The sequence below is a fragment of the Poecilia reticulata genome, chromosome 16 (assembly GCF_904066995.2).
Source record: "Poecilia reticulata chromosome 16, P_reticulata-male-v2, whole genome shotgun sequence".
Lineage (NCBI taxonomy): Eukaryota > Metazoa > Chordata > Actinopteri > Cyprinodontiformes > Poeciliidae > Poecilia > Poecilia reticulata.
The window spans coordinates 11,708,565-11,725,614 of record NC_088845.1 but is presented as its reverse complement, the minus strand read 5'-3'; the positions used below and the strand labels follow the sequence as shown (position 1 = coordinate 11,725,614).

Here is a 17,050-nt window from a genome sequence, read left to right as displayed (position 1 = left end):
TTAAGACAAATAGAAAAAGTTTCATGCAATAAAAATACTTGCAACTATTTTTAAAATATGTTTAAACTTTAAAACGGGTCAATTTGACCCGCAACATAATAGGAGGGTTAAGCATAAAACAAGGCTTTAATGCCAAACATGGTAAAATATCATACAAATGAAGACATTCACTCTGCATCCAGTGCCGGCTCCAATCGGCTCACCTTAAGGGTGAAACAAAGTTAAAGATTGTAGCACAAGGTCTGCTTTTATCTTCTCATTCTGCATCTTCTCTAAGGTTTGTTGGTCTGACTTAATCAGTTTTGTTTGTGTGACTGTCACCAGTTTTATGTATAGATATAAGACTGGAAACGGTCTACATAAGCAGTGTGCATGTGAGCAGATAAGGGAGAAGAATCAACAGTATTTTATAATTAAATCCAGATTTGAATTACCTCAAAATATTTGAAAAGAAATGGTACTTTCTTTGGATGTTGTGCAAACATTTAATCATTTTTTAAAAACTGTGTAGGAGCAAAGCTTCTTAAAGAACTAATGCTGCTTATTAGTTATATATACTACATGGCTTTTTACTTTATGGGTTTTACATTTCAAGAAACTAAAAAAGTTGTCAATCTGTTCAAAACATAATATATTCTGTACTCCAGTCAACAAATGTACAAAGATGATGGTAAAAAAAAAAAAAAAACTACATTCCGTGTTTCACTAGAAATATTTTAGAATAGCTTGATGTTTTCTATCTATCACCATCGGTCTTGTATAGTTATGTAGGGATTTCAACCCAGGCACTGGTTTCCTTTCAGCAGCATTTCCCACTGCAGTGCCTGCCCTATTAAAGTATCATCACAGCATTTCAATCAGCTCAGGTTCTGACTTTAAGTGGACTTTGCAGTCTTTGTCTGAGGCATTTAATGCTGATTTACTCTTATTTTCCCAAAAATACTTGATTATCCAAAGACATGGGTTTTCAGAACTTCAGTGTTCAAAAAGTACCCTGTTTTTGAAAATAACTTTCTTTACAGTGATTTGGTCTAAGTTTGGGGTGGATCATTGGGACATCCACATCTGGATGGTAACTATCTTAAATGTTTTCCACTTGTGAATAATTTCTCCCTCTACAAACTTGTTTGTAAAGTTTTGAAGTTCTACCGTCGTGAAGGAAAGCTACAGTGGTGTCTGTCGATTAATGTCTTTCCAACTTGTCATTATGTTATGTTATGTACTATGTTATGTCTTCTGATTCTTATACTTTTCCTAAATATCGTCTATAAGAAACAAGGGTACGCTTTGGTTTTTGACTTTATGAATAATGACATTGTAAAATCTGTTATGCGATAATGTTAAATTTATGTCATTTGGAACCTTGTAATTACCATACAAGTTTTATAATGGTGTGTTGCAGAAAAAAAAAAAGCTTGGAACTGAGCAAGAAGTAACTTTTAAACCATGCTTCTACATATGTACATATTTTGATGTGCACAGACTAAGTCTTTATGCAAATGGGGGAAAGGCAAAACTCATACAAGCGTGAATCCTGACAGCGATCAAGTAAGCTGCTCTGTTTCATTAGAGAAGGGAAGCTACTCAACAGTTGAGGAGACTTTCGCCTGAAAGTAGTTCTTTTTTAATTGTCCAAGGTTTTTTTTTTTAAAGATAAAACATGGGAGTATTTCTGTTCTTTGTCCTCTGCAGCTTGATGGGTAAGTCACATGACATATTTATGAAGGTTATTGAATATTTCATATTTTGATTCGGTTGGAAATATTTTTTAAATGTAAAGTACATATAACACGCACATTTAATATGTTCTAATTTTCTTTTTTTTTTATCTTGATTTTAAGGGGAGGTTGTGTGCATTTTAGTCTTATTTCTACATGATATCTTTATATTTAGTTATTTTTTAGTTCTGCTTCAGTGAACCATGTTTCCTCTCAGAACAGATGGCTCTGCTGTGAGGATGATACCATATTTTTGTTCTCAACTTTAGTCTAATGGTTTGCTTATGTCAGACAAAGGAAAGTAATAAATGTGATGATGAGAACTGAGATAAAAACAGACAAAAGCATAGAATCTTAAAATTCACACAGCTAATTAAAGAAAACGTAATAAAGCCGAGGGATGGGCTTATAAATGTCTGCTTTTTAAAAGAATGCAATCTTAATTTTTACGTTCTTTCAGTTTAATTATTAAATTTCCATAAATCTCTATATTCCATTCAATTGCTGCTTAAAATTAGTTCCTACTGGAGCCTTTGAACGTCCAATTGAGCTCAAAATAATAGTATGTTGCATCATTTCTCTTTAGTTGATCTATTTTTTTCCTTTCATCAGACCATACTGGGTTTTTTGTTTGTTTGTCTTTAATAATGGGACGTTGAATGGGCTTCACAAAGGTGTTTAATTGTTATACTACTCACAGGTACCTTCAACTTCTCTTTGATCACCTAAACCAATAAGTCATTATCATTTTGGCTGATCTTTGATCCAGTTTATTGGTTTCCATTTTCTTCTTAATGATCCACACTGTTACTAATTTGAATCAATCATTGATTCAGTTACAAAGAATCAATAGTATGCACGTGACGACTGTTAGTTGTGTACATTTTCTCTTATGCCACTACTCATAAATTACTGGCCTTTCAGAAATAACTTCTATGGAAACGGTGATAGATTGGATTAGTAATGTTTGACTGCTAATATTCTGAACATAGGTGTAGCTTGTCCTCTGAAGTAACACATTCTCTCCTTTTCAAAAAGTTTTTATAATATTTATTTAATATATACAGTATAAATATATATGTGTATTTATTTTTTTTTTTACATTTTCAAAATGCTTTGCTTTAGATAATTAGAGATGTTTGAAAATCTATCATGTCCTGGAAATTGGATGTACTAAATTTGATGATATTTTCTTTCCATAACTAAAGCTGTATGATTCCTATAGGCCTTTTTTTTTTAGATAATTAACACAGATTTTGTGTTGTTACATATTTCATCACACTTTCTCCATCACTGTAAACATTTATTCCCTTCTACAATTCCAACAGATAGAAAACTGCTTTTAACCCAACATGTTCTCATGTTTTTATTGTCCTTTGTCTTTTACCTGAAGGACCAAAAACATCAAACAGGATATAATATCACTAAAAGTTATTTTTTATTCTTCTGCCACAGGTAGTGTTGCTTCTGGTAAAGAAATTATGTTAGAGCCAGACAGACCATTCTTGAGGGTGAAGCTGTTTGACAGAGCTGAGCTGGAATGCTGCTACAAAAATGGACCCACAAATGTTACTTGGGTGAATCGCTTTTCACATTCTGGCCAAATGTACCCGGTGAACCAATCTGAAGAGGTGTTTCAACATTACAGCGAGTCAAATGGCAAACAGTGTGGCTTCTTAATCCTGAAGAATGTCAAGCTGTGGGACACTGGGATGTACCAGTGCCACTTTCACGACATCAAAGTCTATACGCACGGCACCTACTTGCAGGTCTTCAGTGAGTATGTGGGCGTGGGGAGGTGGAGTGAGGGAGCACAATGCAGGACCAGCCAATCAGCAATGCCACTGCGTGTGTGTGTGTGTGTGTGTGTGTGTGTGTGTGTGTGTATGTGTGTGCGTGCGTGTGTGTGTGTGTGTGTGTGTGTGTGCGTTGGTATACATGGTGTAGCCTGCCTTTTGACCTGAATACGCACTTACGTTACGCGGACCTAAGGGTAATACAAGGACAATGCTGATGTCCTCATAAATCAAGGAGTGTATTTAAAATTTTGAGTATCTAAACAACACTTTTTCTCATAAATCTAAAGTTTTATAGCAACTATGCCAGTTTTTGCATGATGTGGACCATATATTTGTACTTTTCAGTGAATAAACAGCGTGATATCTCACTTTCTTTAATTGTCCTTTTATACCATGTGACCTGAGATTTGTGTATTCCAGTGTATAACACAGCGCTGCCTGATTTAAAGCGGCGGTGTGTATGAATTGCACTTTTACACACATTTTCCATACACTACGCGCGCTTTTAGCCGGTCATCATCTGATTGGCTGAAAAAAACTTGTGGGCGTGTCTGATTACTAAACAGTCCCAGACGCCAGGTTTTTAAAAATTAAATCCCCATTTGAAGCCGCAGCTCTCAATATGGACATGTTGGTGGAATAACTCTGCACAGGTAAGCATAAATTGTAAATTAAAAATACATTTTGCCTAGATAAAGTTATTTGCAAGTAAATAACTGCAAATGTAAGAGATTTTTGAGCAAAATGAATTATTTTAGATTTTAATTTAGGTGACATGAAAGCTAACCAACATATTTGGATATTTACATCAAGTAACTTAGATATGTTTACTTTTATGACTGAAAAGACCTACCTGAAGCAGTATAGTTTTATTCAGAGTGTTTTAAAGTAAGAGAGTAGCTTGACTAGGAGAGCTAGCTTCGTAGCTAGACGAAACGTGTTTGACAAGTTGACGATGTTTGGAGTAGATGGTATCTGTGTGGTACCATACCCCAAACAGGTACCACTTAGCTTTTAGTGGTAAAAACTGGGTGATAGACTAAGGTTTTCATCACTATATTTAACGATATTGGCAAATTGCTTGCTTTATGTTAGCTAACTGCGTAGTGACATTCTGCTTGTTAAGCTCGTTAAGCTTGATTGCCATCGGTCCTGCTGAAGAGCAAGCAGGAAATTAATAAGAAGTAAACCCACAGGTTTCTGTGAAACTTGTTAATCTTTTAGAAAAGCACTAATTGTTGAATGTTTGAATAAATGGATGCAATAGGGCAGGTGCACCGATGGCTTTAAAGCTGTGTACTGTAATCACTTCGCTGACTTCAGCAACTTAAATGCTGAAAGTATAAACCAGGAGTCCTCAAATTCAGGCAAACATAGTCGTTCTTCAATTTTTAAATGTGTATTTGTACCTTAATTAGCTGAATAACCTCACATGCAGCCACATTCTCCAGATTTCTGACATTATTTGATTTAGGTGTGTTGAGGCAGAGATGCATTTAAAAGTTGGAGGGATTGTACCTGGAGGACTGACTAAAAGATGAATAGGACTTAACAAAATTCATTTGTGCAAAAAAAACAGCCTTTTTCCTTAAATTATGGCTCAAGTATTCTTGTAAGGCTGTGCTACTGGCTGAACCTCAATATATTGAACACTGATCATTGTATGAACTATTTGTAGATGGTAAAGCACTTTTTTAAATCAGTGATTAAATAAATTATAGTGTTGGTGTTTTATCTGAGGTATGTGTCTTGCATGTATAACATGTTTCCATAGTGATAATTAAATTTTTAGCTTTAAAGCTTGTAGGAATAATAAAGAAGCCTGTAATTCCTTATTTGACTGTTATAACTTTTCATACATGCCAGTAAAACATGCAGAGGCGAAGACGCATAAAACCGAAGGAAGATGCCAAATATTATATTGATACCAAAACTGACAAAGTGGGGCTTGACGTCAAGTACATCAATGCCTTTAAAGGTATGGGTATTTTGGGGGGTGGTTTAATTACAGTCAATCCTTTATACATTGTTTACTCTTTCTACTATTATTTTTGCTTTCTTCATTAGGCCGTGGTATTTTTGCCACAACCTCTTTTCAGAAAGGAGACTTTCTGTGTGAGTATCGAGGTGAACTGATAAGTAAAGAGGAATGTGAGAGGAGACAGAAAATTTACCATGACAACCTTAAAGTTTTCTTGTTTGAATTCTACTTTAATGGAAAACTCTGGTGGTGAGTATGTTTGTATCAGAAGTCTAATTAGAATGGCATATATGTAAATGAATATGTTTATATTTCAAATGCAATGTTATATATTTGCAGTGTTGATGCAGCAAAAGAAGATGGCTCTCTTGGAAGGCTTATAAACGATGACAATATCAGCCCAAATACCAAAATGAAGTATCTGACTGTGCAACAGAAGCCACATTTGTGTTTATTTGCAACTCGAGATATCAATCAGGGAGAAGAGATTACGTACAATTATGGGGACTCAGACTGGCCATGGCGACTCAAGGTACTAAAAAAATCAAAATTTATGAATCTTAAGATTATGTTCATTTAAGAAATGCGCTAATAATGATTATTTAAACCTGAACCTCCTTTGTTTTACCTTTCTTTTCACAAGAATAGATGGCTGACTGTACAAGACGTTGCAGTGCAAATTAACCAGTTACCCACAAATGTATAATAAATAATTACAATAGGATAGTATTTACGCCGTTTCCAGAATTCGAAATACTTAAGTCAACCATCAGACTATTTTCTCTGCTACATCACAGAAAATCTTCTGTGGGGAAAAATAATCAGTCTTTCTTCTTTTTCACAGGAGTTGGAGAAAGAAACGTCTCAAAGTCCTGACTGTACTCATTCAACTTCTACAACTGACAACACAGAACAGGTACAGAAGTTGGGCTTTTATTTTGACTTTACCAAACATTTTGGCTGGATTTAAAACTAGTTACCTTTCATGGGTGTTTACTGTCATAGGGCACCATCACTTAATTGAGGATATCTCCGTAAATAAGTCAAAGGGAATATGGTGTTGACTTTTATTTATTTTCTGTTTCAGGTGAGAGCTGAAAATGACCAGGATCAGATGACAACCAGTGTCCCAAACGAGACAGATTCAGTTCTGGATTCACTTCCCAACAATTCAGAGGTATTTTATGATTAAAGTGTAGCTAAATGATGTCAGTCAGCCAACCTGTTCTACTTAAGTGTGTCTGTGTGTGGACCTGAATGCCATGTGGTTTATAAAGACATTGGTTTGTAAGGACAGTCTCATGTCATGGTTTTCAGTTTGTAAGCTCAGTGTGGTAAGCTCAGTGTGTGTATGTGTGTGTTTCATGGTCAACTGCCCCAATGTGATACAGGAGGACCATATTGTATATGGGGACCTGGCGTTATTGAATTGATAAAAACATTTGTTTTGGTTCTTGTGAGGTTGTTAATATTGGTTTGACCTCTGATAAATATTGACATGGCATCTCAGAAAATATTGGGAGAGTAAAATTTTAATTTTTTTAAAAGTTAAAGAAAATGCATTAACTTTTTGGTGAAAATCTTTTGAATTTCACAACAGAATCAGACATCAGTTTGTCAATACTTGTGAAATTGTAGTATTTTGACTGTTAAAGTTTGCCATCATTCATCTTTTACGCTGTTTCCAGAATTCGAAACAATTAAGTCAACCATAAGACTATTGTTCTCTGCTAAGTCACAGAAAATCTTCTGAGGAAAAAAAAGACAATCTTTTTCTTTTTCACAGGAGTTGGAGAAAGAAACGTCTCAAAGTCCTGACTGTACTCATTCAACTTCTACAACTGACAACACAGAGCAGGTACAGAACTTGGGTTTTTATTTTGACTTTACCAAACATTTTGGCTGGATTTAAAACTAGTTACCTTTCATGGGTGTTTACTGTCATAGGGCACCATCACTTAATTGAGGATATGTCCGTAAATAAGTCAAAGGGAATATAGTGCTGAGTTGTATTTATTTTCTGTTTCAGATCAGAGCTGAAAATGACCAGGATCAGAAGACAACCAGTGTCCCAAACGAGACAGATTCAGTCCTGGATTCACTTCCCAACAACTCAGAGGTATTTTATGATTAAGGTGTAGCTAAATGATGTCAGTCAGCCAACCTGTTCTACTTAAGTGTGTCTGTGTGTGGACCTGAATGCCATGTGGTTTATGAAGACATTGGTTTGTAAGGACAGTCTCATGTCATGGTTTTCAGTTTGTAAGCTCAGTGTTGTAAGCTCAGTGTGTGTATGTGTGTGTTTCATGGTCAACTGCCCCAATGTGATACAGAAGGACCATATTGTAAATGGGGACCTGGCGTTATTGAATTGATAAAAACATTTGTTTTGGTTCTTGTGAGGTTGTTAATATTGGTTTGACCTTTGATAAATGTTGACTTGGCATCCCAGAACCTATTGGGAGAAAAAAGATTTAAATTTCTTAAAAGTTAAAGAAAATACATTACATTTTGGTGAAATTTACTTTTAATTTAACCACAGAATCAGACTTCAATTTGGTCAGTGCTGCTGAAATTATAACATTTTGAATATTTGTTAATGTTTGCTATCATTCTACTTGTTTCTTAAGAGTTCGTCTGTCAAGTTGCTTCCAGAATTCAAAACGCTTTGGTCAAACATCAAACTATTGTTTCTGCAACATCGCAGAAATTCTTCTGTGGGAAAAAAAATCATTCTTTCTTCTTTTTCACAGGAGTTGGAGGAAGAAACATTTCAAAGTCCTGACTGTACTCATTCAACTTCTACAACTGACAACACAGAACAGGTACAGAAGTTGGGCTTTTATTTTGACTTTACCAAACATTTTGGCTGGATTTAAAACTAGTTACCTTTCATGGGTGTTTGCTGTCATAGGGCACCATCACTTAATTGAGGATATCTCCGTAAATAAGTCAAAGGGAATATGGTGTTGACTTTTATTTATTTTCTGTTTCAGGTGAGAGCTGAAAATGACCAGGATCAGATGACAACCAGTGTCCCAAATGAGACAGATTCAGTCCTGGATTCACTTCCAATCAATTCAGAGGTATTTTATGATTAAGGTGTAGCTAAATGATGTCAGTCAGCCAACCTGTTCTACTTAAGTGTGTCTGTGTGTGGACCTGAATGCCATGTGGTTTATAAAGACATTGGTTTGTAAGGACAGTCTCATGTCATGGTTTTCAGTTTGTAAGCTCAGTGTGGTAAGCTCAGTGTGTGTATGTGTGTGTTTCATGGTCAACTGCCCCAATGTGATACAGGAGGACCATATTGTATATGGGGACCTGGCGTTATTGAATTGATAAAAACATTTGTTTTGGTTCTTGTGAGGTTGTTAATATTGGTTTGTCCTCTGATATATGTTGACTTGGCATCCTAGAACATATTGGGAGAATAACGATTTAAATTTCTTAATAGTTAAGAAAATACATTACATTTTGGTGAAATTTACTTTAATTTAACCACAGAATCAGACTTCAATTTGGTCAGTGCTGCTGAAATTATAACATTTTAAATATTTGTTAATGTTTGCTATCATTCTACTTGTTTCTTAAGAGTTTGTCTGTCAAGCTGCTTCCAGAATTCAAAACGCTTTGGTCAAACATCAAACTATTGTTTCTACAACATCGCAGAAATTCTTCTGTGGGGAAAAATAATCATTCTTCCTTCTTTTTCACAGGAGTTGGAGAAAGAAATGTCTCAAAGTCCTGACTGTACTCATTCAACTTCTACAACTGACAACACAGAACAGGTACAGAATTTGTTTTTTTTATTTTGACTTTACCAAACATTTTTGGCTGGGTTCAAAACTAGTTACCTTTCATGGGTGTTTGCTGTCATAGGGCACCATCACTTAATTGAGGATATCTCCGTAAATAAGTCAAAGGGAATATGGTGTTGACTTTTATTTATTTTCTGTTTCAGGTGAGAGCTGAAAATGACCAGGATCAGATGACAACCAGTGTCCCAAACGAGACAGATTCAGTCCTGGATTCACTTCCAATCAATTCAGAGGTATTTTATGATTAAGGTGTAGCTAAATGATGTCAGTCAGCCAACCTGTTCTACTTAAGTGTGTCTGTGTGTGGACCTGAATGCCATGTGGTTTATAAAGACATTGGTTTGTAAGGACAGTCTCATGTCATGGTTTTCAGTTTGTAAGCTCAGTGTGTGTATGTGTGTGTTTCATGGTCAACTGCCCCAATGTGATACAGGAGGACCATATTGTATATGAGGACCTGGCGTTATTGAATTGATAAAAATATATTTTTTGGTTCCTGTGAGGTTGTTAATATTGGTTTGACCTCTGACAAATGTTGACTTGACATCCCAGAATATATTAGAATAAAATTTTAAATGTTGTCATACTTAGAAAAAATATATATATAAAGATTTTGTCTTCTCTGCGTCTTTACCACATAATATTTTTAATTTAACAATTTAAAAGTTTGCAGGAAAAGTTATTTTTTTTATGATTTGCACCCTCTTTAAATATGTTCTCATTCATTACCCAATATTGAATATACTTTAAATAAATATCCCTAACTCTTATATATATTTATATGTGTGTGTTTAATCTTTTCCTTGTAGTGTCAAAAACATCACCTGATGTGCACAACATTATCTTCTTTGGAGAAGTGTATTCAGTGTTTTGGTCCTTGTACTTCATTCAAGTGGGTTGGCTACCAGTGTAAAGGTAAGATATTTAGTTAATTTGTATTTGAATTAAAAAGTGCTGCAAATAGGATCTATGTCTTTGTTGAACTGTCGACCATGAACAAATTTCATGGTCGACACTCACTTCAGCATTTTCAGAAGTGAGTATATAGATTTAAATACAATGAAATGTACATCATCATGGTGACTTTCAAAGCAGTGGAAGATTTCAAAGTACCTTAAAATCTTTACCCTTAATATTTTTTTAAAACGGAACATAAAATTTTACCCAAAAAGTTCAATTTTGCACATTTTAAAAAAATAATTGTTAATCCATATTTACCTTTTCTATGTGATCTTAAAATAAGGTGTAATGGCTTATTTGAGATTTTGATTTTTTTTTTGTCTTGTTTGTTTTTTTACATTTAAATTTCTTCACAGGTTGTTCAAAAGTCTGGCATTCATATTGCCTTAAACAAATTACAAATGACAGAACCCAGGTGAATGTCCACATAAGTTTTTTTTTAGCTTTGCCTTGTAAGTCTCAATTATAACATAAATTATATTTCCCACAATTTCAGGCAAAAGAACTTTTTAAATATTCCATGGCTCACTCCTCATCAGATGACGACAACAACACATCACCTTCCAAACAATGTGAAATGTCAGATGATGACCATGAGTCTGATATGGACTACATACCAAATTCAGAATCTGCAGAAACTGATGAAGACTCAGATATTAGCATCCCCTTTCAGCCCATCAAGTCTAAAGTTGGACAAATTCAAGGAAACCCAACAATACCAGATCTCGCTTCATTCTTGCCAGACTCAAGTTCTGTGGTTGAACCTAGCACATCAAATATCTGGCCTCCTTTTCACACAGATGATATGGGTGATGACACACTTGAAACATTCAGCCCAGTCAAGTCTACAAAAGACTCAAACAAAAAACCAAAAAGTCAAAAGGAGCCTCACAAACAGGAATCCTCACAGCATATTATGGGTGTTAAGAACTTCTGCTTTGTATGTGGTAGACCACAGAGCAAAATTTCACGCCATTTAAAAACCCACAAGACACATGCTGAAATTGCTTATGCTTTTTCCCTTCCGGAAGACTCAAAAGAACGCAAAGTTCTTCTAGAGAAAATTAGAAACAAGGGGAACTTCAAACATAACTCTGAGGTTTTACAAAGTGGGAAAGGATCATTGAAAGTAAAGAGAAAGCCAAAAGCGAAAGCAAAGACTGGAACATTTATACATTGTATGTACTGCCAAGGTATGTATATTCGAAAGGAACTATGGAGACATGTCCGAAGATGCCCCTGTAAGCCACAAAATGAAGATTTGAACCCAGGACCTGGAAGAACCAAAGTACTGGGTTTTGCTATGGCTCAAGAGTCTGCATTCTGTCAGGAGATTTCAAGTGGGGTTTGGAAGCTCCTTGGTCCCATGAAGCAGGATGATGTAGCCACAGTTGTGAGAAATGACCTGACCATTATTCAGTTGGCCCAGTCTCTCTACAACAGACATGGACAAGACCCTACCAAGTATGAGTACATTCGACAGAAGCTCCGTGAAATTGGACGTCTGTTAATATGTCTACGGTCTGAATTCTCTGTACATAACTTGGAGGAAGCTGTGAAACCTGCTAACTTCCAAAGAGTTGTCCAGGCAGTAAAGATTGTCTGCGGTTTTGATGAAGAAAAGCATTCATACCAAACACCAAGTCTTGCACTAAAACTAGGACATACACTACACAAAATCAGTGACATTATCCACTGCCGAGCGCTCATGGCAGAAGATGAAGAACTGATTAAGTCAACAGACGCTTTCAAAAAGCTGTATACATCCAAGTGGTCTGAGTTAGTGTCACATACTGCCTTGAACACTTTGAGTCATGACAAATATAATAAGCCATTAACCTTACCATTCACAGAAGATGTTCAGAGTCTTCATAGGTATCTTAAGAAATCTGGAGAAAATGCATTTTCTAACTTGAAAGATGAGGTCAGTCCCCAGAATTATGCAGAACTTGCAAAAGTTACTCTTGCACAGGTCATTGTGTTCAATCGAAGACGAGCTGGAGAAGTCTCAAAGATGCATCTCAGAGGTTTCCAGCAGAGGGATGACTCCAAGCTCCATGAAGATGTTGCTGCTGGGCTGTCCAAGGTTGAAAAAAAGCTCTGTAGCTACTTCAGTCGTGTTGAAATAATTGGAAAAAGAGGTCAAAAAGTTGCGGTTCTCCTTTCTCCAGATGTGGTGGATGCTCTGACTCTGCTGGTCAGCAAAAGAGAGCAATGTGGTGTTTGCTCCACAAACATCTTTCTTTTTGCCCGACCAAGATCTCAAAGTCACTACAGGGGCCAAGACTGTTTGCGTGTTTATGGAAGCCAATGTGGGGCGAAGCATCCCGAGTTCCTAAGGTCCACACAACTCAGGAAGCATGTTGCCACATTGTCACAAGTCCTCAACCTCAAAAATAACGAAATTGACCAGGTGGCTGACTTCCTGGGGCATGATATTCGTGTCCACAGGGAATTTTATCGCTTACCTGTGCCAACAACACAACTGGCAAAGATTTCTAAGCTCCTTTTGTCCATGGAGAAAGGACACATATGCACCCTGCAAGGGAAATCCCTTGATGACATTGAAATCGAAGGTTATTGCTTAAATTCTTTTTTTGTGATCTTTTTGCCATTAGTAGAACTTGTCTGACATTACCAATATTTGTAAAATTGATGGATGTAAATAAATTATTATTATTAGAAAATATTACAATAGTGATTCTCTAGGTTGGAACATATTACTAAATACAAAACGAGTTTTAAGCCTAATTTTGGTAGTGCTTAGATATAATTTTATGTATGGCATTCACTTTAGAAAGTATTCTAATAATGACTTTCAGATGAAATAGAACTAAGTGAGGATGAAGAAAAGGAGGATTTAAGTGACTCGGATGGTAGCGATTCTGTGGAACCCGAGGAATCTGTGGAACCCGAGGAACCTGTGGAACCCGAGGCACCTGTGGAACCCGAGGAACCTGTGGAACCTGTGAAACCTGAGGAACTTGTGGAACCTGAGCAAAGCAAGAATATGGATGATTTGTGTATGTTACTTGAATCCAAAGATGCTATTACTTTTTGTCTACCCATTTTTTTAACTTCTGTTCTATGTCTTAGTGGGAGCAGTGTCATCGACAGCAGAGAAAACTGTCCCTCCTGTTGAAGGCAAGTCAAGTTTCCTATTAATGCTGTGTTTTGATCCCAACTCCTAGCTACATTTAGTTAAAGCATGATTCTATTGAGCTGACCATATTAACTAGTTCATGCTTAAAGGCCATGCAGTCCAGATGACCTGGAACTATATGCCATTTGCTTGAGACATGTGCCAACCTAGTGAAGAGTGTTATGACCGGCTCTTTGAGCCATAATAAAAGATAGGGAGACATGGAGTTCAACAATAAATAAGCTCTTTATTGAGCACAAGCAAAGAATAAAGCTAAACTGAAGCAACTTGTTTTTGTCCACATGCCTCCCTTTGGAAGATTCCTTTTGTTTCTGCTTGGACATTTCTTATTGTCTTTCTTCTCCACTCAATTTCCAGTAATTTCACATTTTTGAAGCTTGGTATTCCAAATTTCTGTTCACTTTTTCAGTTAGTCGATTGTAGACAAACTTACAAACATGCTTGCCCAGCAGCCATCTTGATGCAACTGGCCACTAATAAGGCTCTCCATACATAGCTTATAACCCCTCTATGCTCTCTATCCATTAGAATGTGGTTAAGGTTATTACAAATTTGGAGTGCCATTTTCATAGATAGCAATCATGTCACTTATTACTTTTCATTGTCTGGTTTCATTTGGCTGTAGTTTGTTCTCACAAACTACAGCCAAACTACTTTCATGATTGGACAACATTTTTTCTAAACTTTGTAGTAAGGTTGTTATCCTGTGTAAAGGTAGCATGTTTTTTATTTTATATTTTAATAAACTGCTTTTCTCTTTACGTTTTTTTTTTCTTCAGAGACCTCCTCTGGCGCACCCAGAAGACAACCAAAAAACCCTTGGTCAAGTGCTGAGGTTTCTGCTGTTATGAGGCATTTTAAAGCTCACATAGGTAAAGGAAAACTTGCCACTAAAAATGAGTGCAATCACTGCAAGTTGGTTGAAGATCCTGTGCTGGCTCAAAGAACAGCACAAAATATCAGGGACCTTGTGAGAAACCGTGGAATAACTGCTAAAAGGCAGACACAAAAGAAAAAGTTCTAGATTTTATGTGAAGTAATCATTTATTCAAAAGGGTTCTGTTTTGTTCATGCTACTAAAACAGATTTTTTTTGTTGCCTATCAAATAATATTATCTGTAAAGTCCCGTGACATAGAGGCTGTTTTCATGTAGTCGTGTTAATAGGCAGAAAAGCTTTTTTTCTAATGGTGAGACATTTTTTTGTTGTCCAGCATAAAGAAATATTGGAAAAAGTGGCAGAATTTTAATTTAACATTGTTTTACTTATTTATATTCAGAATACTTGGTAACACTCTGCACCCTAATTTTACTTTTCTGTATGTTTTGTTGCAGCAGTTAAATTTTTAAATTTTTTTATTTTCCTTTGGTCATTTCAATTTCAGGCTTACTTTTATTTTTTAAAGAAAAATAATTGAATTATTTGGTCATATTTACCGAATAAAATTATGTTCTGTTAATGCTGTATGCTGTCAGGTTGTGTGTTTATGCTAATCAGCAGGTTTTTAAATATGACGTAGTTGTCCCTTTAAAGTCCTCACATTACTTTGTTTTGTTCTCATAAACCACAATTTGCTGATGTCCATATAACCCACCATGGTGTCAGATTGCTGAAACAAAGGCTGTGTAGCTGCTATCTGAAACCTAAAGTGAGCTAAATTTTTTTCAGATTTTTGCAGTGTTTTAAGCCATCTCTCGTTGCTCTAGGTACTTGGGAAAGGGTAGTCCATCTAAACCACCACCGGGCCTGTTTGGCGAAAAAGGCAGGCTAAACCACATATACCTGTATAGCTGTGTGTGTGTGTGTGTGTGTGTGTGTGTGTGTGTGTGGAGTCAAGTGAGCACTAAGCACTGCTTACACCTCATAAGCCCCAAATCCTGTTAACCTTAGTCTGTTCAAGAGTTGCTGAATTTCAACATATTGTAGTAAAGCTGATTGTTACATCATGAGGTATGAGATTACAAGTGCTAATTATTCATTAACAAATAGTAAATAAAATGTCTAAACCACCAAACAATCTCTTATTAACACACCAGCTGTTATGACGGTTTAACCCTTCTCTGCATGTTTAGAGCCAATCGAGAAGACAATAAACCTCAGTGAGAGCACCAAAAACAAGATCCTGACGGCTGAAGGAGTCTTGCTGCTGCTCTGTGTGGTTATTCCTTCCGCTTCGCTTCTGTTCAAGGTCAGAAAGTCACATTAGACAGATTGATCGAATTCTTGTCATCTGTTGACATTACAGAGACAGTTATCATTCCTCTGTGTTCAAGCAGTTACTTATTTCAGTTACTTATTTCTCAACAGTTCAACAGTTTTTTTTGTCAAAACTCTTTTGCCGTTAATTAGCCTCTTTTCTGTTTCCCCCCTCACAGTCGAAGAAACAAAAAAAACTGGAGATGAAAAAAATGAAACAAGAAGAGGAGAACATATATCAGGTGAAAAATAATTACTTCTTCACAAATATGCTTAAACTGTTTTCTTTTTTCTTTTGCTTTTGAACAAGTTGTCTTGCTGGAAGGCGAACTCCTGCCCTGAAAGTTTCAAGTCTTTGCAGCTTCTAAGATTTTCTTCCAAGATTTACATTCTCATGTACTCTGACACATTCTGTTCCTGGTGGGAATGTGTTCAGCTAAATGTTCAGGTTGATTTTTTAAGCATATTGGCCAAAAAGTTCAATTGGGTTTCTATTATTTCACATGTTTTCTGTGTCCCTTTTATATTTCGTGGCATTTTATTAAGAGGAATCAGAGAAAAGGGGGCTGGATAAAACACTCCACATAGCCTTACTTGCTCTGCTTTCTGTAAAAACGCTAATAAAACACATTAGCCTGTGTATGTGAAAACTGAAACTACAGTTTCAAGGTACTGTAGTCAAGATGAGTGTCTACAAAGATATACATGTACTTTTATCTTAGATCATTAGAGAGTTTCACATTTATTCACCGGGTTTCATTGTTTTGTGGTGTAACTGGGTTTTTTTTGTTTGTTTTATGATTATGTCATACACCAGGGGCTGAATCTAGAAGATTGCTGTTCAACATATGATCAGATAGAACGCTCCCAGGGACAAAGCCAGTACCAGGATGTGTGCACTGCTATGGAAGAAAGGGAAGAAATCCTGGAGAAACCATGAATGAAAGCGGACGAAGGGGGGAAAGCAGAGAATCTATTTTGGGAGCGGTGTGAAATGTGGTTGGATTATGACACATAATGGGTTTCTTGATTGCAGCACATTAAGTTTTGAACATTGCAGCCACATTTTTAGCTTTCTTAAACTTGCATTGCCTAACCACATTTTTCCTTCTGGGATTAAGACATACAGTGTTGAAGCAATCTCAACGCAACATCTATTCCATCAAGATTGCAGCAAGGATTTTATGGTCCAAAATGATCAATAATTGTTTTGCAGATATTGTGTCTTTATTTTTAAATGTTTTGGTTTTTCTTTTTCTTTTTTTCTTTAGCTGTTTTAGAATTAGACGTTTAAGCCATTTTAACAGATTTATGTGACCTTATTCAGTTACTAGCTTGTATAATTTTCATTTAAGCCTTAATGATTTTTCTTGTGGTTTCCTGCATATTTTGGATACATTATGCTAAAAATA

The 17,050-nt window shown here is 36.0% G+C and overlaps 3 protein-coding genes across 3 annotated transcripts; all 3 read left to right on the top strand.

Annotated features, from left to right (window-relative positions):
• The first annotated feature begins 981 nt into the window (after positions 1-981).
• Positions 982-17,039, top strand: cd79a (CD79a molecule, immunoglobulin-associated alpha). The gene is made up of 5 exons (XM_008431268.3): positions 982-1,700; positions 3,174-3,494; positions 15,515-15,630; positions 15,818-15,880; positions 16,456-17,039. Exons 1-5 carry the CDS (start codon positions 1,661-1,663, stop codon positions 16,576-16,578), a joined length of 663 nt encoding a protein of 220 aa, XP_008429490.1. The 5' UTR covers positions 982-1,660; the 3' UTR covers positions 16,579-17,039.
• On the top strand, positions 5,336-6,753 carry LOC145555328 (N-lysine methyltransferase KMT5A-A-like). The gene is made up of 5 exons (XM_081617033.1): positions 5,336-5,495; positions 5,585-5,747; positions 5,838-6,030; positions 6,343-6,414; positions 6,586-6,753. Exons 1-5 carry the CDS (start codon positions 5,390-5,392, stop codon positions 6,688-6,690), a joined length of 639 nt encoding a protein of 212 aa, XP_081473159.1. The 5' UTR covers positions 5,336-5,389; the 3' UTR covers positions 6,691-6,753.
• On the top strand, positions 11,093-14,840 carry LOC145555327 (uncharacterized). The gene is made up of 4 exons (XM_081617026.1): positions 11,093-12,855; positions 13,102-13,302; positions 13,376-13,423; positions 14,222-14,840. The coding sequence occupies exons 1-4, from the start codon at positions 11,196-11,198 to the stop codon at positions 14,464-14,466; spliced, it is 2,154 nt and encodes a 717-aa protein (XP_081473152.1). The 5' UTR covers positions 11,093-11,195; the 3' UTR covers positions 14,467-14,840.
• Positions 17,040-17,050: the final 11 nt, after the last annotated feature.